The 25152-nt window shown below is 44.7% G+C and overlaps 9 protein-coding genes across 9 annotated transcripts; 5 read left to right on the top strand and 4 right to left on the bottom strand.

Moving 5' to 3' along the window:
• Positions 1-951: 951 nt before the first annotated feature.
• Positions 952-2688, bottom strand: F5Y00DRAFT_249804 (uncharacterized protein). Its single transcript, XM_048009649.1, has one exon. The coding sequence runs from the start codon at positions 1962-1964 to the stop codon at positions 1068-1070; it is 897 nt and encodes a 298-aa protein (XP_047859908.1). The 5' UTR covers positions 1965-2688; the 3' UTR covers positions 952-1067.
• A 1500-nt stretch (positions 2689-4188) lies between these two features.
• F5Y00DRAFT_219611 (uncharacterized protein) lies at positions 4189-5464 on the top strand. The gene is made up of 4 exons (XM_048005634.1): positions 4189-4676; positions 4783-4871; positions 4933-4975; positions 5031-5464. The coding sequence occupies exons 1-4, from the start codon at positions 4355-4357 to the stop codon at positions 5222-5224; spliced, it is 648 nt and encodes a 215-aa protein (XP_047859907.1). The 5' UTR covers positions 4189-4354; the 3' UTR covers positions 5225-5464.
• F5Y00DRAFT_219640 (uncharacterized protein) lies at positions 5465-6573 on the top strand. Its single transcript, XM_048005635.1, has 3 exons — positions 5465-5599; positions 5662-5799; positions 5852-6573. Exons 2-3 carry the CDS (start codon positions 5767-5769, stop codon positions 6431-6433), a joined length of 615 nt encoding a protein of 204 aa, XP_047859906.1. The 5' UTR covers positions 5465-5599; positions 5662-5766; the 3' UTR covers positions 6434-6573.
• A 677-nt stretch (positions 6574-7250) lies between these two features.
• Positions 7251-9330, bottom strand: F5Y00DRAFT_256394 (arginyl-tRNA synthetase; the record flags this gene model as incomplete). Its single annotated transcript, XM_048010400.1, has 4 exons — positions 7251-7668; positions 7726-7875; positions 7927-8984; positions 9040-9330. The coding sequence occupies 4 exons, from the start codon at positions 9328-9330 to the stop codon at positions 7251-7253; spliced, it is 1917 nt and encodes a 638-aa protein (XP_047859905.1).
• Positions 9331-9768: 438 nt separating this feature from the next.
• Positions 9769-11511, bottom strand: F5Y00DRAFT_219599 (uncharacterized protein). The gene is made up of 3 exons (XM_048005633.1): positions 11049-11511; positions 10862-10992; positions 9769-10810 (listed from the first exon to the last, which is right to left on the bottom strand). The coding sequence occupies exons 1-3, from the start codon at positions 11344-11346 to the stop codon at positions 10040-10042; spliced, it is 1200 nt and encodes a 399-aa protein (XP_047859904.1). The 5' UTR covers positions 11347-11511; the 3' UTR covers positions 9769-10039.
• A 1332-nt stretch (positions 11512-12843) lies between these two features.
• Positions 12844-14195, top strand: F5Y00DRAFT_274700 (uncharacterized protein; the record flags this gene model as incomplete). The annotated part of the gene is made up of 4 exons (XM_048013407.1): positions 12844-12967; positions 13050-13160; positions 13216-13392; positions 13467-14195. The coding sequence occupies 4 exons, from the start codon at positions 12844-12846 to the stop codon at positions 14036-14038; spliced, it is 984 nt and encodes a 327-aa protein (XP_047859903.1). The 3' UTR covers positions 14039-14195.
• Positions 14196-15369: 1174 nt separating this feature from the next.
• F5Y00DRAFT_267029 (uncharacterized protein) lies at positions 15370-16456 on the top strand (the record flags this gene model as incomplete). The annotated part of the gene is made up of 2 exons (XM_048012017.1): positions 15370-15937; positions 15993-16456. The coding sequence occupies 2 exons, from the start codon at positions 15370-15372 to the stop codon at positions 16454-16456; spliced, it is 1032 nt and encodes a 343-aa protein (XP_047859902.1).
• Positions 16457-21740: 5284 nt separating this feature from the next.
• Positions 21741-22753, top strand: F5Y00DRAFT_249792 (uncharacterized protein; the record flags this gene model as incomplete). The annotated part of the gene is made up of 1 exon (XM_048009648.1): positions 21741-22753. A coding segment is annotated over exon 1 (796 nt), but the record flags the coding sequence as incomplete, so codon positions are not given.
• A 321-nt stretch (positions 22754-23074) lies between these two features.
• F5Y00DRAFT_249791 (uncharacterized protein) lies at positions 23075-25028 on the bottom strand. The gene has a single exon (XM_048009647.1). It carries the CDS (start codon positions 24944-24946, stop codon positions 23309-23311), a length of 1638 nt encoding a protein of 545 aa, XP_047859900.1. The 5' UTR covers positions 24947-25028; the 3' UTR covers positions 23075-23308.
• Between the last annotated feature and the right edge of the window lie 124 nt (positions 25029-25152).

Genomic DNA, 25152 nt, shown 5'->3' with positions numbered 1-25152 from the left:
TTTTTTATAATAAAAATAATTATATAAATTTAAATAAAATATTTAAATATATATTATTAATAAATAAAATAAATTTTTTTATTTATTTAATAAAACTTAATATTAATTTTATAATATTAATTTAAATATAATTTATATATAATTTTACGAAAAAATATATAATTAATATAAAAAAAATAATAAAATATTTACGTAACATTAAAAATCGATATATAAAATATTAAATATTTTATAAAAATTACTTACATTATAAATTTAATAAAATTAAATTATACGGTATAATATATATAAATTACGTTTTAAACTTAATTATCGGAAAATTAATTATTAATTATATATTATAATTATTAAAATTATAAATAATTATAATAAAAAATTTAAATAAAATTAAATATATTATATTTATTATTATTATTATAAATATAACGTAAATACGTAATTTTTTAAAAGAATTAAATTATATATTTAATGGATTAATTATATTATTATACGATAATATAATAATTATTATATAATTATAAAAATTAATAATAAACCGTTAAAAATAATATATTAAAAAAAATTATTATTATATATAATAAAAAGTAAAAAACGGTTATATCGTAATATAATATATAAATAATAAAAAGAATTTTATTAATAAATTTATTAAACTTTTAAATAAAAATAAACATTATAAATTTATAAAGTTATTAAATATAAAAAATCGGGAATAATTTTATAATATATCCGTAAAAACGTATAAAACGTATTTATTTAAATAATATTTATATGTATATTTAAAAAGTTATAACGAATAATACGTATTTTATTATAATAATGGGGTAATTATATAAACATGGAAATTTCCATAACCTTAAATATATATACAATTTTAATATAAGTATTATTGCAATCTTAGATTCTTTCAAGTGCTTTAATATTAACTATGTATAATACTATACATACCAAGTGTAATCGACCAAGGTATAGCACCTCCACGAAAATCCTAAGGGTCTTTTTACTCAGCATAGCATATTAAGTCGTCATAAATCCACTCGGTGATGCTCGTAGACGGAAACGGACGCTCAATTCGTAGGATTTGCTGGGGTTAAATTCTTTCGACGCTTCTCCTTAATACCTAGACCCCATTCGTGTGCTGCCTGTGCGATTTCTAGAGCCGCCATCTCAATCTGCTTTGCTCGGGTAGCCGCATCTTCCTTTCCGTCCCCCTTTATCGACTTTAGCTTCTTGTCTACTAGATCTAGCACCTCTAGATGAATTGGATTTGAAGCGGAGGATCTCTTAATCTGACTAGGTGTTGGCGTTCTAGAAGGCTGATTCCGCCCAGATGATATCTGCGCGTCGCACTGTCGTCCATCGTACAGACAGTTGCTGCATATTGACCTAAGCCCGCCAAGGCTCTCTAAAGCTTCCTTTTCTTCGTCAGGATCCAAAACAATGCATCCTGGCGATATCCCCTGACGTTTCTGGCAATGTGTGCATTGGAACTGTCGAGAAAGCATCATGCCCCTCTCGTATAGCATAATAGCTTCAACTATCCGCGCTGATCCTAGGTCGGGACGTTCTCGGCTATTAAGACGCCTCCACGCTCTTCGAATTGGAAGCTTTCCAAGCCGGCGAATGTCGGGCGTCTTAGCGAATCCCGACGGAGGCAAGCAAACTGGATCGTAGACGTAATCCCAAACGGCGGGTGCCTTCGCTGCTTCGGTGAGATCTTGTTCGATAATATCCATAGCTTCCCAATATCTATCCCTCATCTCGTAGCCCTCTATACTCTCCGACCGTCGTCTACGCCGCCTTCGTAAATTTCTCGCGGGAAGGTCTACACGCGCATGCTCGTCTTGAGTTTCTGGTTGTGGCTTGGATTCAGAAGGATTGACGGGAACATGCCTCTCTGGGAACGTATCGTCGACTTCGGGATCGTTAAGCGTCATAGGAGCCATATTACACTCATAAGCCATGTCGACTGTTCCATCAAAGATAGAGTAAGAGGATGAAAAACGTCAGGGCGACCGTAAGTATTAATGGCGCGGGAAGCAAAAACTGGATCAGTCGAGGAGCACGCACCATATTTTTGGTACTGCATAGTTAAACGTCGTAGCCATTCGCAGCTTGTCCTAGTTGATGGATCCTCGGTTTTGACTATGTAAGTATTAGGTAGCTGCTGAACCTTCGTCAACCGAACTCGGTCTGTTGGATGCCCCCCTGTAAGAATCGACGCCACTCGCCTGCGTTCTATTTGTACTTCTCGCAACCTTGGCGAATTAGCCTCGGGATATTTCCAATCGGGAACTCGTACTATTTACATTGTTTTGAAACTTGTCGGGTACCTATGCTTCAAGTTATGTTTTGGGCATGTTTATGGCTTAGAGTCTAGAGGTGAGTATTGACCTCGGTAGCAACACTATCCAGCTCCGCCGACACCTCTTCAAGGTAGAATATGTCGACCCAAATAGAGTATGCGGCAGTCGGGGAAGCATCTCTACACTCTACCTAGTATTGGAGTAAGCGAGACCCCCACGATCAAAGCGGGAATAGCTCTATGTGGGGAACGAAGACTTTTGAAGTTGGAGAAGTTCTTGTAAGCTGGACACTAGAAGATGGATGTGTGTAAAAAGTATGGAGGTTAGCCTCTCTTGTGGAGTAAACCGGAGGCGCTCCGCTACCACTTAGGATCTAGACACCCTATACACCCGTATAGTCTTAGTCTTGGTGTAGTTCTGTTAGCTCTGTGGAGATGTGGAGTTGAGATTTCGGGGCTATTCATTTCTATGACCTGACACCTGACACCCGACACCTAACAACTCGGCTTTACAAGGGGGGCTCGGTGAGAGGAGGTCGCTCCGCAAGCTGTAAAGAACCCCATACATTTTTTGTCTAGGCCTGGTAATTGTCATTCAGCTTTCCTCTAATGTGGGGGTGTGTGGTTTATGCTATCACCTATGTTTGATATTTTTGGTTTATCACCACAGTCCCCGGAGACAACTGATAGCGCAGTTTTAACATGTAACTTTTCTCAAAGAATCAATCATTATACCAATATAATAGTATGTTACATATGACATATCTTATTTTATACGTAAAAGACTATTATATTTACTTCTAATCTTTACTATTTCATTGCTTTAACAATTCGGCCGTAAAGTAAGTGTAAATGTAACAATGGATAACATGATTTTACATCCTTATGACTTCACCAATTTCATAACTATAACGGTACAATATTCAAATACTAGTTCTTCCAAATTTTCAGGATTTTTTAAAGCAACTAGAATATAATAACTATGATACTGAACCTAAAGGGGATTGCCAAGACTGTGCCTCGTTTGGTCCACTGGAAACCAAAGGTAAGGTCTTTTCCCCCTGGAATACGGCATGGAGCTACTGAGGCTCATGCATCCCCGCGTCCTAAAATGGAAGGTACAGGGGCCCAGTAGCCAATTACTCGTGCCCCGCCCCACTTAATTCTGGTTTCGCAAGCGTGTACCAGTCTTAACTGGTGCTTACCACAATTATCCACACACCACAATTATCCCCAGATTTTTTAACTTTTATAATAACTTTTTAACCATACATATATATAAAAAAAGAAAAATATAATTATTTAAATTAAAATTTATATAATTTTATTATATATTTTAAATTTTAATAGCTATTTTATTTATTTTATTAAAAATATTATAAATGAATTTTTAAAAAGTATTAAATTTAAAAAAGATTTATAATAATTTAATTACGTAATATTTTATAATTTAAATTTATATAAGTTTTATATATAAATTTAAGTAAAAATAAAAAAATTACTTTATATTTTTATTAATTTTATTTATATTTATAAAAATACATTTGTATATAAAATATTATATAAAAAATTTAAAAAATAATATATAATATAATATAAATATTATAATTATAATTTTTTTTATTTTTTATTATATTATTTAAATTTTTATATATTTAAAATCCTTTTTTCGAATTATATAACTTTAAAAATGAAGGTTATATGAATTTTTATAATGATAATGGGGATAATGGTGATGTGTGGATAATAGTGGTAAGCACCAGTTAAGACTGGTATACGCTTGCGAAACCAGAATTAAGTGGGGCGGGGCACGAGTAGAAAGAAAGCCCAATGCAGTATAGAAGAGAAGAAAACAAAATAGAATTATTCACAAACTCGATCCGTCTATAATTTCTTTTTACAACTACCTTTTACATACCGTCTCCTTAACAGCATAGCCCGTAAAATATCGTCTGTACACAACAATAATATCTATCTCGCGACATATTTTTTCTACATAGATATAAAAGTGCTTTCGAATTGGACTCCTTCTCTCTTTTGACCCAACCTATGGCTTATGCAGTACGTCTACCTCGAGATCCAGCAGCACCGGAGACACTTGAAATCGAGTTGCAGGAACTTGATCAGGATGGGAGGCTTGCCCAAACACCCGAATTTACTTCACCCCCTTACTCAGAAGTCGACCCCCATCCCGAAGCTAATCTCAACGCACTCATTGCGGAAACATTCCAACCGATTCCAGCTCGGCCGGTCGCCAACCCGGCAGCGCCACCGCCTGTATACCCATTAACTCAAAAGGAATATCGGGAACTGAGACGTAAAATCCGCCATAAAGTCGGATATCGACTCTTACCCTTTGTCATAATCTTCTGTTAGTCTTCTCATCAACCTATTGACGTTCCGACTCCAGCCCATTGAATTACCGGGCAATGCATCTCTCTAAGGTGTCTATGCTTATTCTATATGCTATGTATTAGGCTTCTTAATCCAACTAGACTATGAATTTTTCACACGTGAGCAGCCATACTTGGAGCAGGTTCTTGGCTTCACCGAGCAGCAATACAAGGTTCGTCATATCGATATTTATTATGAGCATAACGTCCAACTTCTTGCTCACGTACAACTAGGGAATCGCACTAACAAGAGAAATCGGTCATATCATATTTCAAGGTAAAACCGTGGATGAGCAATTATCATCAATAAAAGATAGCTAACCTGCTCAAAGTCCCATCCAACTTATTCCTAAGCACGACTTTTAGGCCTGCGGACTACCTGTGCGGTGTATTAGTCGCTTGGGGCATAGCTCAATGGATTTCCTATTTCGCGAACAGCCTCCTAGAAGCTCACTTCTTCTACCTAACACTGGGTATGTTGGAATCAGCGATACTTCCTGGCTTCCTATATCTGCTTTCATGCTAGTATACGAGAAAAGGTGTGGGCACAAAGGTCTCCCTAATGGTTGCGATATGGCCGCTAGCCTCATTTTTCATCGCCGTGTGCGGTTTTATACCCCAGACCGACATTACGCCAGTTGATATCCGTACAGCACACGCTATCTACATAATAATATTGGGACTTATCACCACGATCACGGCAGGTATATACTACACCATATCACCCAACCTCCCTCGATCGACTGACTAGCTCTCGGCGGTCGAACGTCTAATATTCGTATCTCGCTTGGCAGAAGCCTCCGGATGGTCTCGCCCGGTGGAATACGAAAATGAGCCAACTTGGGAATATGTTTGCTACGGTCTGACAAGAGCTCTCTGCGATATAAAAACATGGCTTTTGGTAGGTCCGGCCATTCAAAATATGTAAGGGTTCACTTTACTAACCCTCTCTCGTCTTGCAAGGCTTTGACATGCTTTTTTATCTCGGCAATAGCTTCGGGATTTGGCAACCTACGATACTTAATTAGTATAGACACGCTTTTACAAACGACCGGCAATACCAATGGAATGTGGAAAGGAACAATGATGGCCGTGGTCTGTGTAAGTCATACCGGTGGGCATATATAAACCATATTTGCTGACGTAGCAGCAGTTTCTTTGGTGTATATTCTCTTTATTCGGGGGGGTTTTCGCCAACCTAGCCATACGTCGACATCGGATCATCCAAGGTTCTTTATTCGTTATCATATTGGTTAATACGGTGGTTTTCACATTGATGATTTATAATCCCGCCATGCTTACACCTAAAATGGTAGCAAAGCTTCTCTTCACGGCACTTGTCTTTGACCTCCCAACTGCCTCTTTCATCGTATCCATTACTTTGACTTGGGTGCTGAACTGTGTACCGTGGAATCGACCAAAACGAGCGGTATGCATCGCAATCGCTACCACTTGTATGAGCTTTGCCAACTTTTACGCTCTCCTCCTCGGACCCCAAGTGACTACCAACCTGGAAGATATACACTCAAGCCAGGCCCTGCTCGGTGAAGTGTTATGCTTCTGCGTGGGAGCAGTTGCAACAACTTGCATGCTGCACCTGTTACTAAAGCAAGCTAATGCGTGGATGTTAAGCCATCGAGGCGGCTGGGAGCCTCCACCTACGACTCAATGGGGCGCGCGGACCTTGGATAATGAGTTTCAGGACGAAGATCACAGATTCGAGTTTCCCGAGTAAGGTGTTGCATACTAAATCAAAGACGATAATATTACGTGATGATTATGGATATTTGTTACTGCTTCAACATTGGGTAGGCAGAATCGACACGAGACAGGGGTTAGCGAAGCGATATTCCGTTCGAACTCGGACATAGCGTCATGGTTCCAAGAGCTATTTTCTAGGTACCTAAGACTTATACATCAAGCGCACAAGATTTCAGCCTCGAGTGTTTCTTGTCTATTTCATAGCGTACTATAGATTCTAATCTTCTTACGTGATTGAAGTTGTTGATGATGCATGACAGCGGTACCTATCATAGTAGAGATAGACGACGTCGTGCCGCTATGGGGGTTTATGAATCCAAATACGACACCACACAGTATTGAGATGATGAGTATCTCTAAAGAAAAAAAAATCTCAAGAGGTTGGTATTTTCATTCATCGTCTTACTTATTTTAACCACGGTTAGTTACTCATCGACATATTGGAGCAGTCAGATAGACTAGGCAGAAATTAGAACCGTAGGCCTACCCTCGTACCCGCAAACGCGAGAATGGCGGCTAACGAGCAGAGTTGCAGGTAAACGCAGCAAACGTAACTGTGACAGCGTGGTATCATTTCCAGCAAAGGTGCCAGGCGAGATAGACCATAACTACCAAAGGTACCTAACATAGGTACTCTTACCGTAAGTAACCCCCAATGCGTGTCATATGCGCGGACTCCATGCTAATAGTCATCGGAACAGCACTTTATACGCGTACTCCTAGTCTCTTAGTTGTCTTTTACATCCTGAGAAAAGTCAGAACATGGCCTCCAGTGTGATATCGTGATAAACTTACCTCTGAAGAGGACTTAATCCGAGTAATCGCATGCAGTTTCCTACTACTATCCGGGCGGCATCGTATAATGCCATACGAGCTGCCTTCAACTCAGGATCGCTACCCACTACTTGCAAGTGGTCATAGCTACTACTGATTACGTGTGTGAGCCTGAAGAGGTACGTTACCACCGTAGTCGGCTCCAAGGTCCGTAGCGTGTTCTGGGCCACGTCCGGCCATTGGGCAAGTAGTCGGACTACGTTGACGGCATGAGGCTCCGTAAGGAGCGATAGATCCGCATTAGCCAACTCCTCGTCCGAGACGTTCGCTCGGCGCTTGATAGACGAAAGTCGGGTGTGCGCGTATTGCAAGTAAGGCCCGGTGTCTCCCTCGAAAGACGTCATCACTGCCAAATCGAAGGTATAATTATTCCCCCTAGCCACCGATATTCGTTAGCTCTCGTCACGCTGACGGGTCGACTTGATAACGTACCTCTTCCCGCTCATGTCCTGTGTCATTACGCTGCTGATTCCGAGCGTATCAGCGGTGCCTTCGGGGTCTTCTACTTGGGAATATTTGGCTTCGTTTTTCCTCATGACTTCGTGCATGTGATCGGCGCAGTCCCGCAAAATATCGTCCAAGCTGGGAAAATCATTGTTAGCTAGGCGTCAAAAAGCTGAGTTGAGGACGTACAATTTAACGGTTCCTTTTCGGGTACTCATGCCTAGCACTAGTCCGAAATTTATGTGCTGACAGCGAGCTGCAATGTCCTTGTAGCCGAGGAGTTCGATGATCTTGAAGAGTTGCTGAAGATGAAGATCCTGCTGGCTAGCAACGACGTAAATCATCTGATCGAATCCGTACTTCTCGTACCGACCTAGGAGCTCTGCAATATCTCGGGTGAGATATAAAGCAGTTCCATCCCTCTTCCTAACAACTGCCCGCCCGAGACGCTTACCTTCCTTACCCGGTATGAGCTCTGTAAAGTCGACGAGCACGGCGCCCTGGTCTTCTCGGGTAATTCCCTTTTCGGCCATCTCCTTGGCTACTTTTTCCATCGCCTCTTCGGTGACCTGACTCTCGCCGCTGTATTCGTCGAACTTGATGTTCAGCCTGGCGTACGTCGCTTTATACCGGACAATGCTCAAATCTCTGAAACGCTTCCATAATGCTATAGCTTCTTCGTCTCGGTCCGTCATCTTGCGGAAATATCCTCGAGCTTGTTCATCCAAGCAGTTAGCCAATAGTTCGGTAACATCCTGGCCTTCCTTCTTCTTGGCCTCGATGGTTGCCAACTCCTCTTCTTTTTCGGCATTTATACGAACGTAGAGTCGAAAGAGGTGGTCGATAGGATCCTTTTTTAGTGCTTCCTCGTCTCCATATCTCTCGTAAGCCAGAGCTAAGAGGCCGTATTGTTTACCCCAATCGCCGAGATAGTTGATCCTGACAACATCCCAACCGGCCCCCTCGTATAGGTTTGCGAGGAAGCTTCCGATGATTGTGGAACGAAGATGTCCGGCATGGAATGGCTTAGCAATGTTGGGGGAACTGAACTCGACGACGATCCGCTTCTTTCCTTTGCTCGGGTCCTTGGGGTCTTTTAGGCCGAGGAACCGATTTCGTCCATACTCCTCGCCGAGGTTGCGGATCATAGGAATAATCGACTGTGATAGAGGGGCGCCTTTAGCGAAGAAGGAGAGAAATGGGCCGGCAGCGACTGGTTTCTCGAAAAGAAGATCATCTTCAGGGAACTATAGATAGGAACAGTTAGCAGTGTATAGGGATATATCTCCAAGCGACTCTTACCTTGGCTGCCCACTCGGCTCCTAATGCATCTGGCTTTGCGCCCTTTATCCGGAGGGCGGGAATAGGTAAGGTGAAGTCTCCCTTATCGAGGGCGTTTGTCCATTGGATAACGGAGAGAATCTTCTCGGGGGCTACGCCTGTGATGGGGGCTAGGACTTCGCTGATATGTACTCGGTAGACATCGAAAGGATTGACTTTTGGATGCGTGGTGGGGTATTTCTCAGCGATAGATTCGAGTGTTAGGCCATCTAGCTTTAAGAGAACCTCGTTTATTTTACTGGCGGAGGTCATATTGCTAGCGGCGCGTCTCTGGAAGACGAATAATGGTTGGCGACTGGATTTAGTAGAATAGTAAGAATAGTACCTGAGACGAAGAGGAATAGTAGATAATTGTCTAACGTTATGTCGAAGTGGCCAGACTGTGCGAACAATGATAGTTCGAGTGTGAGGAGAGGTCATGAAGACGCGGGTTGGGGTTGGGGTTTGGAAGGTCAGTTTAAAAGTTCAGTCATACCTAAAAAGCTGTCGGCGCCTTTTGACTCATGTAAGAAAATTGTTGTTTAACCCATTGGAATTTTCCCCTCTACCCCTCCCCCACCTTCGCGTCGCGCCTTTTCATTGGGTTTGCGCCGATGCAAAGCACATGTATCTAAGTACCTACGTATCTAAGTACCTAAGTATATGTATGTACCTTCAATGCTGCTTATAACAATCTTTTCTAATAGCACGTATCCCCTCAACATGCATAAAATAGCAAACCCCTTTCATGCGTTTATCCCTAGCCGTTCTAGTTTTTCGGTGCCTAGGTACATACAACATTTGAGTTCCTGAACTTAAGAGAGGCTGGTTCTCGATGGTTAGCCTAGTCGTACTATAGCGGTACTCTTATTGCCACTGTAGAATACGAAAGGGTAAGCCTTGATTCATACCTAAAGGCTAACATAAAACTTTGCCATATACGGGGTTGGATCTTGATGCTTATTAGGAGCCCGTATCACAATTAAAAGATGACACCAGCAAGCCTGAGACTCCTGAAGGCTTCCATCCATGAATGAGCCGGTAATTGTTGTTCAAGGAAGCCGGTAGATCGGAGCTTATCAGCGCTGAGCTCTCTGTCGAAATTTAGCCAATGTCCGACGGCGTCAAGCTGTTTGCTGCCAGCACCAACTCCGGCCGTGACACCCTTTGGGCGCCCATGTTCCTCAAAGAGATGCTTGTACTTTGCGATGTATTCGCTCGGAGTGAGCGAGGAGTCCTCATGTCTAGATGGGCCAACACCTACCAGGCCGAACCAACCCGCAATCTCGGGCCATAGTTCGCGGAATGTTGTAGGGGTCGGGTCATCGAGCGTATTAATGATCTGTCCATCGAGCTTGTCTGGGTTGAGCGACGCGAAAATGCTGATCCGTCCTAGAATGCGAGTAGAGACCTGGGTAAACCGGGCGTTGAAGCCGGCCTCAGTCCCAGGAAAGGAAATCTCTACCCTTTTCTCACCGTTTGATTCTGAGATGCCGTGGTTGAAGGCGTATAATGAGAGATATTGCGCCCAGTGGAGTGCGAGCGAGTACCCGGAGCCTATCGGGCTGAAGCCGACGACGACATCAGGGCAGACTTCCGTCCAGGCCCATCCCCGGCCCTCTGCGGCCTTGGTGAGTATTTCCCTAAACCATGGATATGCGACAGTTTTAGCGTAATCCTCGGGAATTTGGCTGGCCATATGTTCCTCGAGCGGAATCTTGAAATTGATGTTAGGATCATAGATACCGTATCCCTTTGCCCCATTAGTAGTAGTTCACAAACTTGTCCATTAAAGCGTGCTTACCCGAGTGCCCCCTGAGTAAACAAAAGACTGAAGGCTTGGACAAAGCATATTTACGGCCGTTGCTACTCTTCGCATTATACCACAATTCAATTCACACTCTTGCTCAAAGTCATTCGAAAAAGAAGTAAAGACTGCCCCCAGTCAGCGATTGGAGCTCCCGCAAGACTGGTACGGGGGTGCTAGGAACCAAAGTAGAAGACGTGAGTGACGCCCTGGGCGTCCGGAACCATCTTTCCTAGAGTAGCTGCGAGGTCTTCGCCGGTTCCGTTCAAGAGGCCAACTCCTGAGCATATCTGAAGTTCGGGTAAGCCTGGCAATGCATCTGGCCAGTGCGTATCTTCCGGCTTGAGCGAACGGTTGGTGACTGCAGTGACTCTGTTGAACAGCCCCTGTTCAGGATAACCCGAGAGCAACTCGTTGACGACGCCCCAACCAATAAGGCCAGTACCCCCGAAAACAAGAGCGTGTCTACCCGGACTTGTCATGTTTCGCTCGACTTAAGTATTATCTCAAAGCGAGAGGTGGGATGAATGCTGAGAGGTTCAAGAGAAATCTTGATCAATTCATGATGCCCACCTACTCTCAATTCCCAATATCGAAGTCTCCCGTGGTAAGTTCCACTTTATACCGGTAGATAGTAAAAGGCTGAGAGTTGCTTGGAGTTAGATGCTATAGTCTTTCGACGAAGTGCATAAGCATATATGCGAATGTACATCATTCTAAGCCATTATGAATCATAATGGATTAAATAAGAACCTGGGTATAAACCAGCGCTAACCCACGCAATCTTACCTTTTCAGGTAATTATCACCAAACATGCTATCTAGAATAAGAGGAAGACGATACATTTAACAAGTATGGTAAGCTCATATTAGTCGGTAGGTACCTAGGTTTTAAAAGTAACTAGGTTACGGCCCTGCCTAGCGCTGTCGATTAATTGTGCCATCGTCAGATCTTTTCTAACAGCTCGATCCTGCTTGATTTTATAAGTGCGGCAAGCCTCTACTCAGGTCGAGTCATAATTTATAAACCAAGTCAAACTTGAACAGTAGCGTATTGCACTTTCTATCGTTACGGCATTAAGATACGGACTGAATTAAATAGATAAGGTGTCATTGAAATGAAGACTACAGGCGTTAACGTGAAGGCATCGAGCCCAAGTTGAACGGAAGTTGAAAGTGAATGCCTAACCCCCTACATACCTAGGTGTGAGGTTTAAAGTTGATTGTTGGATACCTTACATGGTACCTATCATACATTGGATTAGGAACGCTTAATCTTTACGATATGAAACTTGATTGGTTTAACTATAAGGGGGTTTCGTAGAGCGTGTAGGTACTAACTCTTGGCTGAATTCTCCATTAGATAAAGGATCACTTTGGGAAGATGGAAGCTTGTAACGAAATGAAACCTTGTAAACTAATCTAAAAACAGTAGTGCGGAGAGAGATATCAGAAATCATCTTCACATGACCTTATAGCTTTCACTTTTCTTCACGTAGCATAGGATAACTTGGTAACTTGTAAGTTGTGAGTTATCAGGATGAAATAGATGTATACACCTACCTAAGGTACGATACGGATCACTTAGGCAAAGCAAGTCGGTGTGTGCACGGACCATTTCCTAATGAATATAGCATATAACAGGTAGACTTCTGAACAGCTTGTTGTTTAAAAGTACTTCTTCTATAGTCAAGATAGCCACTTTCTTATAAGTACCCAATAACAATTAAAACCTCGGGTTCCCAACGTCAAGTTCCCAGGGCCAGCAACTTCTTCGTCATTCCAAGTAACAAAAAAGTCGCGGTTCCACCATTTTGTTGCCGCGCCACTTCAAGTTTCTTGAAAGCTTTCAGAAAGCTTCTGAATATTCTTACCCAAGTCATCACCTACCTTAAACCTCGAGCTATTTACCATCCCTAAAGCTACAGCGCCATCAATTTTCTGTTCTCTTCGCACCTTCGCGTCTACTCCATCCCAATGATGTCTAACCTCCTTAATAAGTTCGCCAAGTCCTCACCCGCGCCCAGATCGGTAAACGGCGACAAGGAATCGCGTGGTACTAAGCGAAAAGCTAAGAGCGATCCTTACGATGAGATAGACGATGGTAAGAGGACACCGATACAATAATCGCCTATTCAGGAGCTTTACTCTTTGTCTATCATGTTGGTGTTAATCAAAGCAAACAGACGAGCCAGTTCAAAAGACACTTTCGACTCAGCGCACTCGATCGCGCATTTCTTCGGAAGCAGCCAACTCTAGCACAAAGGGACGACCGATATCGACAGGCAAGACTAATAGTACGTCTGGAAGGTCAGCTATCATCCATCGGATCGTAGCTAATATGTATTATAGAGCGTCGAAGCCGTTCATCAGGTGCTCGAAAAGGCGAGGTAACAGATGGTCCACGCGTCGATGCCGCAGCAAATTTAGCTCGCGCACAAGAACCCGGAGCGGCACGACTACATCCTCAACCTGAAGAAGAGGCTAGCACAACCTCACTCGTCCCGGTGGCTGATATGGGTGTCCCTGGTATGTCTATAAGTATTGCATCTTCGCTATATGAAACGTTCGAGTTGTAAGCTGATGATTTCCACGCCTCATAGAATCTTCCAACGATAATGCCGGACCTACAGATAACGACCACGCCGAAGATGATACAAAGGGTAAAGAGAAGGCGACGGAAGTGAGCCGGAAGGAGCAGACGCTAACCGAAGCCGACGAACACGAAGAGCAAGAAATTCAGGCCCTCCTTCGGCACAGGATGGCCCAGGACGGCAGGGTCGAGCTTCTCGTCCACTGGGTTGGAGAGAGCGAGGATGATGCTACTTGGGAGGCCGAGGAAGAAATCCAACGAGGCGCAGAAGAAACGCTGTACGCATATTGGAAAGCCCAAGGCGGTCGCATCAACGCCCTCTTCATTAAACCTAAAAACGCGCCCATCGAGATTTACCACGTCTTCAAACTGCTCGGTCACGAAAAGAAGGCTAGAGGCGGGTTCGAATTCGAAGTTCAATGGGTCGGCCATCCGCCCACGCGGGGCGAGACATCATTCGAAGCCGAAGCCAAGCTGAAGAAGGTTGCCCCGGATGCTCTAGATCAATACTGGAAGGATGTCGGTGGTCGCGAGAAGTTCCTTGCAAGGCGCGGCCGGGGCAAGAAGCAGCGTACTGAGTAGCCGCATTTCCCTAGATGGAGTTGACCTATCTATGATTATCATTATTATCATCATCATTATTATTATTATTATTTGTACATACGTACTCTTCCCTTTATTTCGTCTCGCAAGCATTCATGATGCCGGGCATTGCATCACACACGGCGTTAAGGATGGATCGTGATGTGGTATGTTATCAAGTTTTAGGATAGGGACAAACATCTGAGGTGCTTTGAAGAAACTATGATTTTCTTCGCATCGAGCTCAGCCATCGCGTTCTTCTAGCTTAGGTGATGCGGATAGACACATACTTTACCTTTTATCGTATTGATATTTAAATAGTACGATGAACTGGGCTATCTACTTGTTTGGCTTGACCCTTTTCATCACTCATTAACTTTCTACTGGTATTAACGGGTATATAGAACAATTAGGACTAAACTACTACTATTCTACCGTCAAGCAGCTGGTGTAAGACGAGCGGTTTGCCAGTCAATACCCTCACGTCATGTCAATTCTCACGATCCAAATTACAGTACCCGTTAGCTACCTGCTGCGCCACACGGCCCTGGCTCGTATATTCTACCCCTTAATACTGCTTCGCCGTTGTAGTCGGTCGCCTGAGGAAGCCGAGCGGGCCGAAGTCATATGCGATATAAATATAGATAGGTGTCCGGTGAGGGTCTAAACTGAAGCTTTCATACGTATCTATAGTATCTCGTGATCAATATCTGAACTACTTCAACTTTATAGTAGATATTTCGACTATTGTCCTTCAAATATCCATATTCCCCGCCGCGCCTGTTACGACATTTTGCTTCCGAAGTAATTCTAGACTTGATAGGCCACGATAGGCCACGTAAAGAAGGATGAGCAGCTGCCAAACACAAGACAAGAGGCGAAAGTCGTTAGACTCCTTGGATATTTGTATGCACAATTACTATTATGTCATTCAGTCTCAGGACTAAGTCTAATGGAAATATCGACGCAGAGAACGCTTCGAAGCAGCCATGCTCTCGTTTGACCTTTATCGGAGCTCTATGCTGACATGCAGGTTCACGGTGCCCGCAACCCTCCTCCCCGCAGAGTCGCGGGTGAAATTACAGCAGACGGTTGAGTCGACTATCTTTTAGATCTTACTAGAACACCCTCTTCTACGTGTTGGCCTAAGAGATGAACACAGTCGCAAACCCGGTTTCGCCGAGCTAGATGCGGTAGACCTTTCTCGTCACATCGAATGGCGCCATCTCGACGGCAGTAAGGATTATGATACCGAACTCGAAGCTCTTATCAAGAGCCGTCTCAATATCAAGGTAGGACAGCCCGAGACAGCACCAGCATGACGTATCCTCATGCTAAGCATCAAGGGCAGGGGATTCATTGATATAATGTGGGAATGGGGTCACTCGCACATTGTCGGTATTAGCGCAAAGACATTTCACGAAGATATGTTGCGGCATCTAAACGGCCGTAATAATGATTCGGTGCCTGAAGGATTTAACCCGGAAACTCGCATCCTCACGATACCCCTTTCCCGGCGGAGAGATCTACTACCATCACTTCACTCATTATGCGACTTCCCCGTCGAGTTAGGGTTCACGCTGGCCACGCTGTGGAATGAGTTCAAGCCGGCAGTATTACGTACCAAAACCGAAACGGACTTGCATCCAACCTGGGCGCCCATCCGGCCTGGGCGTTACGCGTCGGAGTACCGACACTTTGGCATATCTCCCATCGCCGTACCAAATATTGTAGCAGTATGCCACATTCACTGGACTACTCTAACGGGCCTACTACAGGCGCTTGCGCACGCCAATCTCGCATGCAGATGCCAATCTCGCATGCAGATCCTCCGACGAGCAAGCGCGCGCGTTCCGGGGGTCTACAATCGTAACTTGGCGCCTGCCTGTCGCGAAAAGGGTGCGGGCCGATTTGGTAAAGAGGCTGGACGAGGGGACTAAGAACGACCAGATAGGCCTGATGAAGTTCATCCCTGACTTTCACGCGTTGCTGAAAGAACGGCTGGAGAAGCCCAGAGCCCACTCGGTCGCCGTGTCTAACATAGGAGTTATCGACGGCACAGCCCCTTCGTCTCTAAGCGACGGCGATAATCCTGTAGAAGGCAACTCGGACGCTTTTGCGGGGGGGAAACGCCAGGTGGTGGTCCATCGATCGGTCGATATTTTCCATCGGCTCCGAAGTTCACGGCGTAGCGTTCGGGGCTTGCCTAGTCGCGGCGAAAGACGGAAAACTATATGTGTCCTGCGACTGGCAGGGGAGTGTCGTATCCACGGAGCTGGGGGAAGGGTTGACGGCGGATTTAGAGTCGAGGCTGAAGTTCTTCGGACGGGATCAGGCGCGATGAGTATTACTTTCTTATTCTGCGGTCTTCATATTGCCAAGGTTACCACTAACTCCGCGGAGTCTACGGTGGAATAATGTAAAAGCCAGGCCTGCTGACCAAAAGACCCCAGTAGATATCATTGTATGATGTAAGATATAAGTACAAGCTGCTATATCACACACGTAGCCTGCTTAATCTGGCTTCTCCCTTCGCATACCTACCTTAGGTATGCATTATCCCACGGTACAATTCCAAACCACACGTAAACGTTATCAAATATTCGAGGAATACATTATGTCAAAACTTGACATCATTTAATGCTGTCAACCTTGTTGTTTTGCCCATGCTTTCTTTTGGTATTACTGACGGTTCTTGATAGATACCTACTCGTAATATTCTCCTGTCTATACAATCAAAGCGACCAGAACTCCTAGTTGACTAGTAATCTACGCTAGAATTTCCCGCATTGAGTTGTGATAAGGCGGGATAACATACGCATTCACGAAATACGACTGATTCCGATAACGTGGGAGGGCTACGACACGAACTTGGGGTATCACCATATGTCCCGACGGAATCCGCCTTACGAATGCCACCCCTCCCCCCCCCAGTCACATAACCTGCAAGATAGCCTGCTTAATCCCTAGAAGATTATGTAGATTATAGAACCCGCAGAATGGAGAACAGAGTAGTTCGTCGGTGACAAGGAGTTTCCAAGAGTCGCGAACCGCGGATGGCAAATGATAGAAGATTAAGGGATCTGCGATGTAACCGTAACGCATCGCAGCTGTCTGTCGTGCAGCCCACCCGTACCATCACACACCCAGCTTATATACACGCAAGGTAGCAAGCTCACATCGTAAACTGGGTCCCGGGTGTGGGAGCTCGAATGAAAACTAACTCAAACCGTGGGAGGCACACCCTAACTGTCGTGGAAACCGCACGATTAGCTTGTCGGCATAGCAAAGCCGCTGCGAATCAAGCCCCTACGCAAAGAGGATATGCAATATCAAGAAGAGCAAAGGCTGTCTCGGATTAACGTCATGTATTACCAAAAGAAAAGAGGTTAATTAGATACAAAGAGAACCTTAACCAACAGGCTGACAATAACGCACAAACATCGCAGATTGTCTAATTATATTAGATGAGTAAAGAAAAAGAAATGACTAACTGACTGATTCTTGAATTCATTTGCGCGACTTGTGCGTGGTATACCCCGTACACATGCGTCATCTGATTGGAAACTAGCTGATTGAAAACTCGGGATCCATGTCTTTCAGGAATAGATCAAACTAGCTAAAAGTTAGCTTCCGTATTAGGATTGGGTTGTGGTGGTGTGGTGAGACAGGGCGACATCGCGCTGAAAAAGCGCAAACCCCGCACAAACGGGGCATCGTCATTTTGCATGCCTTCATTGGTCATCTATCTCTATTCTTACCCCGATTCGGAATATCCATGGACCCACATCCCGAACACTAAGGTTACCTATCGACAATATAAAAGGTTACTACATGTCCCTCTTCTCTATCAACTTTCCAACTACACGCACGATTATATTCACGATCAGATCACAATCAAAGTTGACCAATAACATCAACTAAACTATTTCAGCACCTTACAAAAAAAACCAACCAACCAACCAACCATCATTCAAAATGAAGGGCGACTGCGGCTGTGCTGACAACTGTAAGCCATCCCATTATGGTCTTATCTAGAACCCCGCTATTCCAATCCAACTACAACTTCATTTCTAAATACCAACACTGACACTTTATTTTCTAACAGGCGAATGCGGTTCCAGCTGCTCTTGCGGCAAATAAGCAACCATCCATCCATCATCCATAGATTAGTTGTGTCTGCTACTTCGTCCGTTTCCGCTTCACTCCTCAACCGCGCCAGGCCACTAGGCGTTTTCGATACTACCTTTAATCTCTCGATGGGTCATTATACATTTGGGAGGGTTTTTGGATGATTTGAGGAGTTGGTCCATCGAAGAAGGATGGGAGAAGGCGTATTGTAGCTACCAGCTAGCCAATCCTTTACTCGGAATATTATCTTTTTCTATGGTATAGCCTTCTTATTTATATCATACGTGCACGCTCGTAGTTGAAACCTAGGATATACTTCTTGCAGTTTTAAATGAATCTTAGTCGGATACCATGCTAAGCTTGGTTCTCTGACGTAGACCCAGGATGGATTAATACCGTAGTATTTTATATAGATCCAATGACGAAAATTCCCTCGTAGCAATATTTTTATGCAACTTAATATCCAACCACGACCTAAGCTCCTCAAACATTAAAAGAGGTAACAGGCTAGGATAAAAATAACAAGAAATTTGTCAGAAAATACTGATCGGCTGGGCATGACTTTTGATACGAAGGAAGGCTACAGACTGCCGAGAAAGTAGCGGTTGAACTAAGCTGTTCAACGGCATAAGAAATACTTAGGTCAGTAATGGCTGTAGATGATTAAGAGTCATGAAGCACTAATACATAAAGCTATCAATGTAGGTCGGCCTTTATTCAAATAAGGAATCGGTTAATGGTCTTAAGGATTTACGTGTTTAAACAATACCCGTAATATATTCAACTCGAGGGACGATATAAGATAATTTCCAAATAAATACCCAACAACAGCCGGTTAATAGCCTTAAAACTTGCGGCATTTTAGGATTCCGGGTGTACCGTTTATAACAGAGGATGCCTTCGGCGTGTATAAACAGAGCTTCTATGGTTTATGTAGGGTTATCGTCTCCTGACAGGTTGAGCTTAGGTAGTACTTCTTAATATCATCTACTACCTAGGTACCTAAGGGTTTATACATTGGCTTAAGCTACTGAGGGAATATTTAGAAAATAATTATATCACAAACTGGGTTATAAGATAACAGAGTAAAATATTAGCAAATATAACATGACTCCTATCAAATTTATATCTACCGTTACCCGCATTGGAAGAAAGTTTGCTTGGCCATGACAAAGGCAATATGTTTGCAAGTTGAAACCAAACTCCTTTTTTATTTATACCAAACCGTGTCCAATTTCCAAGCCCATTCGTGGCTTCTTTTCTGTCAGATGACAAGGATGACGATAGGTATATGACGTGATAAGGGGTCTAAGATCTAGCTTGAAGCTATCTACCAGCTAGTCATACACTATGTTGTATATAAGGGGACCTTGGTTCCCTCATAGATTTAGGAAAGGGCAGGCGTTAGTAGTATTAAATATATACCATATGAGCTATTTACCAGCTAGTCACCTGTCACTCTGTAGTGGTGATATACCAAGGGCAGCCTCTGACATTTTCTAGCTTACTCCTCTTGAATTTGAATCATCCTTTGCATATATATTTTGCCCTGATAGGTATCATTCCATTCTAAACCGTTTCTTAACTTCAGTGCCTCTTTCCCATGTTAGGTTTCATTTCGTTTCTACGCAACCGAGGTACCCACCTCCCCAACGCGTCGCGACCATATAGACGCGAATGCAAACCGCGTTCCTACCTTAGAACATCTTGCCCTAACGCTTGAACAGCTGATCAACACACTTTTTTGCATGTCTTCTCGCGGAACAAATTTCCCTTTGGTTTTTCTTCCTTTCCCTCTGCAAAAACCTGTCATATCTACGCAACCCATCTCCTGTACAAGGTAAGTCTGTTCTTCAGCCTATCTTTAACCATCCGGTCTCTATCTTCTACGTTCGCGCGTACCCTATCGCAACAAAATGACCATTTGATTCCACCCTGCACCCATTTTATGCGCGAAGAAACAGCTGAAGAAGCTACCTGTTCTTTCTTGTGTTCCTACTAGCAATATTTTCATCGGTGCCGTCAATTATTCCTTAACCCCTTCACTCTACAGCACGACCGCTGACTCACTGCGATGAACAAGGGGCTTTGCATCTATCTATGTTGCATCCAGTTGACATTCTTTTGTCAGTATTCCAATGTTATTCTTGCACAGAAATACAAACTACATAGATCTTAACTAACCATTGCTACTATAGGAGTTTGCCTAAATCGTCCACTCGCTAGGCATTCAAGCCAGTGTTTACTACTGGACCTATCGGCGTCATTTTCCCGAGACTCCTCGAATCTTGGTTTATCTACACAAGGTAAGCTGCCTATTCTCGCTGTTTATTTTCCATAGATCCCAGCCAGTGCATATTCTTAGCTATTCCAGGCGTGCGCTAGCCATCACGCTGTGCCCCTGGTCTTTATATAGTATCTAGTTAACACTTTTTATACTCTACCTTTTCTTACAGGGAACAGTTTTTATCACTTGAAACCTGAAGCTCAAAGACTTGGATGCTCCAAGTCTATGATAGGCCTTTGATTCCTTTCCAACACCATCAATAACCATACCCTTTTCAGCACATTCAGCCCTTTTCAGCACATTCAGTCTCTACTGGTATTGGTGAATGGTGAATCATCTGTCACCGGCATCATGTCCCAAACTACAGGCAACCGTGGGGATCCAGGAAGAGGTAATTTCCCTCTACTTCCTTGCTTCTATGCCATGTCCCCAGTCGTATCTGGGTAGCTGTCTTTGATTGATTGGCCAACTGGTCAACATGGTTATGGTATACAGGATCTGTGTGAAATTTGGAATCTGAGGCTGAACACTTCCGACAACACTGCACTATGAACCTATCTAACAACTATGTTAAAATAGGCTACAGAGATATCCCTTTTATACAACTGGACTTGCCTAGAACGTCAAATTCGCGCCAGGCTCGCGTCTTGAACCAAACCCGCGAGATTACCAAAGCTACCACCAGCCGCATCGTTGGCGATCATCGTCATAACGATAAAGTCCTACCTCAGGACACACAGTTCTCACATCCTCGTTCTGTCGATCATATCACGCCTAGCCAGAAGACCAAAGGCAAAATTGGTAACAAGACCAAAGGATCAAAGCCGTTAATTTCTAGCTCAAGCAAGATGTCCTCGAACAACCATGCTGTCCACGACAGTCAGGCCGCGTCTTAGGGACCTCGCGGTACTACTGGTCAAGGACTTGGCCTACAACTCTCCCCGCGTTCCTCCGTCACTTCAGATAATCAGCATCGTCGTCCCTTCGTCAAGGCTCGTTTTTGCGGCTTCTTTCGAAACGGTTGTAACTGGGTAGTAGGCATATTCACCTTCTTCCGTCCCGGTCCCAATACCGATGCTGTCCAGATCGTGCTCTACTGCCTGATAGGCGCAGCCACGGTCAGCATCATCGCCAGCGCTAACATGCTCAAGTCCTTCTCGGATAAGCAGACTAACGAGGATGTGAAGAATGCTGTTCTTCTGTGGTTGTTTGGCAGCATTGTCCTTTTGGTTCTGATTCTCATCGTGAATCAGCACCGCGCAACTGGCATCGAGGAATGGGGACCTAGCCGAGGCTTGTATACGCAAGCACCGTGGGTCGAGATGGGCAACCGCGACTACAGCCGCCGAGGCCGCCCTCAGCAGCTACGATACCCTACCCACCCGCAGCCTGCCCGCACTGCTGCGCACCGAACTGAGGGCGGCGTCTACCGCCAGTCAGCCACTTCCATCGAGCAGAATATGGGTCGACATCGCCGCACCGCAGACCCCCGAGATAATCGTTTCGACCAATATCCGGTCCGATATCCGTCTTCCCAGAAGAACCGCAAGGCAGCTATTAATCCAGGGGCACAAGATATTATCGCTCGAGCACAAGTCCGCAACCAAAGCACCACGTCTTCTGTCGACAGCGGCATCGGTATTGCTCGCAGCAGCTCCTTACATGACGAGGAGATGGGTAAGCTGGGATCACCCACAGAGTTCAGTGCCTGTTCTGCGCAGGAGGGTTCTGTAGTCACCAACAAACAACTTTACCCTATTCCTTACTCTGCTTCGGCTGGGTCTGACCTTACCGACATCGGCTACTTGGGCTCTTCCGAGTCTAGCTCACCCCGCCGTCCTGGCCTCCCTCCGCGCGACAGCTGGTGTCTCGAACCTTCTTTCAGCTCTAGCACTCTTGTCACCTACGGTAGCACTAAGCGCGATTTCACCAATGCTGGCATGTTCCCTCCCCGTAGCAGCTCGCTTACCGAATTGTCGTCGCAGGGCACATTCTCCAGCGCCGACCGCAAGTACGAAGTCGAAACCAACTTCTCGTATCCGTATAGAACTGCCTACAAGGAACTTAGCCCCATCTTCGAGCGCTCCAGCGAGGCTCCCTCTTCACCTCAGAAGATAGCCTAGGGTGACCAATCTCTATTTGATCCTTGATCATGCATGGAACTTTGGATCACTATCTTGGTGACGATCTGGACGTCCGAGGTTCTCGGCTGTTTGGTCATTTCTTTTTCTTTTTTCTCCCTTTGTGAGCAACTTTGAATTACTAGCTCAGGTTTGATGGAACCCCCACCAGACTGTGAGTTCTAGTTCCGTTAATATTGCGCTGGAACTGTGCCCACAAGGTCAGTGTTTCTTCATTCTCTACCTATCAATATGCATGCTGACCGATTCGCTTAGAATTGAGTTTTGATCACGAGGGCATATGCCGTATTCTTTTCCATAAATAATTCTTTGACAAGTGGCGAACACAAACTTGGCTTTTATTTAGCCTCATTGTAAGGTGGAAGAGGAAGTCATTTTGCAGATAGTGGAGGCGGGATAATCCGAGCTCTCAGTGTAAGGAAGGTTACAGCTTTGATTTTGGCAGTTGAGATACTTGCAGAATATCGTGACCACACGATCCATAGTACCTGATTGATGATGAAGAGTTTGTAATGCGAAGGTTTCATTCATTATGGTTTTCTGATTTCGTGACCGAGCAACTAATGAGTTTAGAGTGTCTTGTAACATGGAAATCCTTTCCTATATGGGTTCTGGTTCGTTAATAAGGCCCGTGTATACCTATGGATTATAGTACATGTATAAAAGCAACACCTAATATAAAACTGCTGAAATTTGCGTATGATACACGCCCTAAATTGCCCGTTCTGCACGAGCACGATTGTCCCTATAACGCTTCTCTTTCGAAACAGCCTTCCGCCGCCTCCTCCAAGAGCGGTTCAGATCACCCCGGCTCTCCCAAAACTGCCTTTGAAAATCGCTAGCAGGAGTTTGACCGCCACCATCGGCATGGGTGGCATTGGTACTGATTCCCGCGTGCTCGCCGTCGTCCTCCAGTTCTTCTTCCTCATCATCCTCGGCTATATCATCCGTAGAGCCCTGTCTCGGCCATAGATTGAAAGTCCGACTAGGATGTGCCGTATCCGGAGTCGGCGCGGCGCTCCTTACGTTTCTATATTCAAAGTCTTGCTTTGTGAATGGAGTCATGGGAGGCTGGCTCGGGGGACCCATGGCGCTATCATCTTCTTCGATGTCATCATCGTCTCCGTCAAAGAAACTGAAAGGTTGAGCTTCGTTAGGTATTTCAGAGTCCCCCTTAGGTCGCTTATATAACGCCTCGAGGGGATGCACTTTCGTAGCAGCCGGCGTGACAGGGGGTATCTTAATGGTGAGGCTTGTGGTCGAACCGGAAGATTTCGGCCTCGCGGACCCCGTCTTTAGGATTGATACGGGGCTGGTCAAAATCCGCGTGTCTAACTCGAGCTCCGTAGGCTGCTCGTTGCCTTCTTCATCCTCTGAGCTATCTACGACCTGGCCGAGCACCTCGGCATCATCGGCATCGTTGGCATCATCATCATCATCAGAATCAGAATCACCAGAGTCATCAGAAGAGCCACTGCTGCTCGTCGTATCGCTGTCCTCTGCAGAAATTACCGGTTCGGAGGGCTTGGATTCCGCCGCTTGTTTAGAAGGATTAACGCTTGGTCTCTTACTCGCGACGGGTTCGACAACAACTCCGTGCTCGTCCACCCAGCCGACGCCATCTTCAAAGGACACAGCTCCTAAGCTTGACTTCTCGGTGTTGCTCTTGAGAAATGAAGGATGCTTTATCGTCTTCTCAAACTCGTGCATGACTACCTCGCGACCGCTCTTGTGCTTCTTCTTTCTGGACCCGTCGGGATCTTGACTATCTTTCGACGATATCCCAGCATTCGGAAGTTTCGTCTTGAACAAACATTCAGGCCCATCTGTATATTTTGACTTGGTCTCCCTCCTCTTTTTCTTCCCTTCCTTAGATTTCTTTTCCTTCTTTGTCTTCCGCTTCTCCTCAATCATCTTGCGATCCGAGGTAGTCCATCCGCGCTTGACTTTTCGACCTTCGAGTTCAACTCCGGGTGTCACGTCAGTCTCGCGCTTCCTCTTTTTTCTATCCTTCTTGACTTCGCTCTCACAAGCCGCGCCTGTGGGCTCGGGGATACGTTCAGGCTTGGCCTTCTCGATACGCATCTTGATTCCTCTCAGGACGGCTCCGTTTAGTTTTCTTTTAATCTTGTCCGCATCGGCCGCGGGTAGATCGACGAAACCGTATTGCTTGTCAGGAAAGGTTTCGATAGTGTGATATGAGATGTTACGCGCTCGAGGTAGGATCGAAGAGGGGACAACAACGCTAAGCAACGATTCGTCTAACGGCGTTATATGTAATCGAGTATACGGAACGGCGTTGGCTGTGGGTATTATCGTGGGTTCTGGGGGTTCGAAATTCGTAGCCATAGCTGCGCTACCGTGATGCCATGAAAAAAAGCCATTGTTTGATCAGATCGGGCGGCTAAAAATGCGGTCGCAAAAGGTGAAGAATGCAATTGCTTATCTCTTATCAGCGTATCAGTGTACCGGTAGCTCCATATCAGACCCACTTTATTTACCTATTTGGATCCACATTAGTAAAACGGTGCGGCTGTTAATCACCTTAGTTCGGC

Source organism: Daldinia vernicosa (genome assembly GCF_022497035.1).
Source record: "Daldinia vernicosa strain CBS 139.73 unplaced genomic scaffold F5Y00scaffold_90, whole genome shotgun sequence".
Lineage (NCBI taxonomy): Eukaryota > Fungi > Ascomycota > Sordariomycetes > Xylariales > Hypoxylaceae > Daldinia > Daldinia vernicosa.
The sequence above is the reverse complement of the archived record's forward strand: the minus strand, read 5'-3'. Positions and strand labels throughout refer to the sequence as shown.

Excerpts from the sequence above, each read along its gene's own strand:
- F5Y00DRAFT_249804 (XM_048009649.1), bottom strand. The coding sequence starts at position 1,964 with ATGGCTTATGAGTGTAATATGGCTCCTATGACGCTTAACGATCCCGAA.
- F5Y00DRAFT_219611 (XM_048005634.1), top strand. The coding sequence starts at position 4,355 with ATGGCTTATGCAGTACGTCTACCTCGAGATCCAGCAGCACCGGAGACA. Across the intron at positions 4,677-4,782 it reads ACCCTTTGTCATAATCTTCT|GCTTCTTAATCCAACTAGAC; the intron begins GTTAGTCTTCTC and ends GCTATGTATTAG. Across the intron at positions 4,976-5,030 it reads CGGTCATATCATATTTCAAG|TCCCATCCAACTTATTCCTA; the intron begins GTAAAACCGTGG and ends ACCTGCTCAAAG.
- F5Y00DRAFT_219640 (XM_048005635.1), top strand. The coding sequence starts at position 5,767 with ATGTGGAAAGGAACAATGATGGCCGTGGTCTGT. Across the intron at positions 5,800-5,851 it reads CAATGATGGCCGTGGTCTGT|TTTCTTTGGTGTATATTCTC; the intron begins GTAAGTCATACC and ends ACGTAGCAGCAG.
- F5Y00DRAFT_219599 (XM_048005633.1), bottom strand. The coding sequence starts at position 11,346 with ATGACAAGTCCGGGTAGACACGCTCTTGTTTTCGGGGGTACTGGCCTT. Across the intron at positions 10,993-11,048 it reads CACTCACGTCTTCTACTTTG|TCTTTACTTCTTTTTCGAAT; the intron begins GTTCCTAGCACC and ends GACTGGGGGCAG. Across the intron at positions 10,811-10,861 it reads TTTACTCAGGGGGCACTCGG|GGATACGGTATCTATGATCC; the intron begins GTAAGCACGCTT and ends AATGGGGCAAAG.
- F5Y00DRAFT_249791 (XM_048009647.1), bottom strand. The coding sequence starts at position 24,946 with ATGGCTACGAATTTCGAACCCCCAGAACCCACGATAATACCCACAGCC.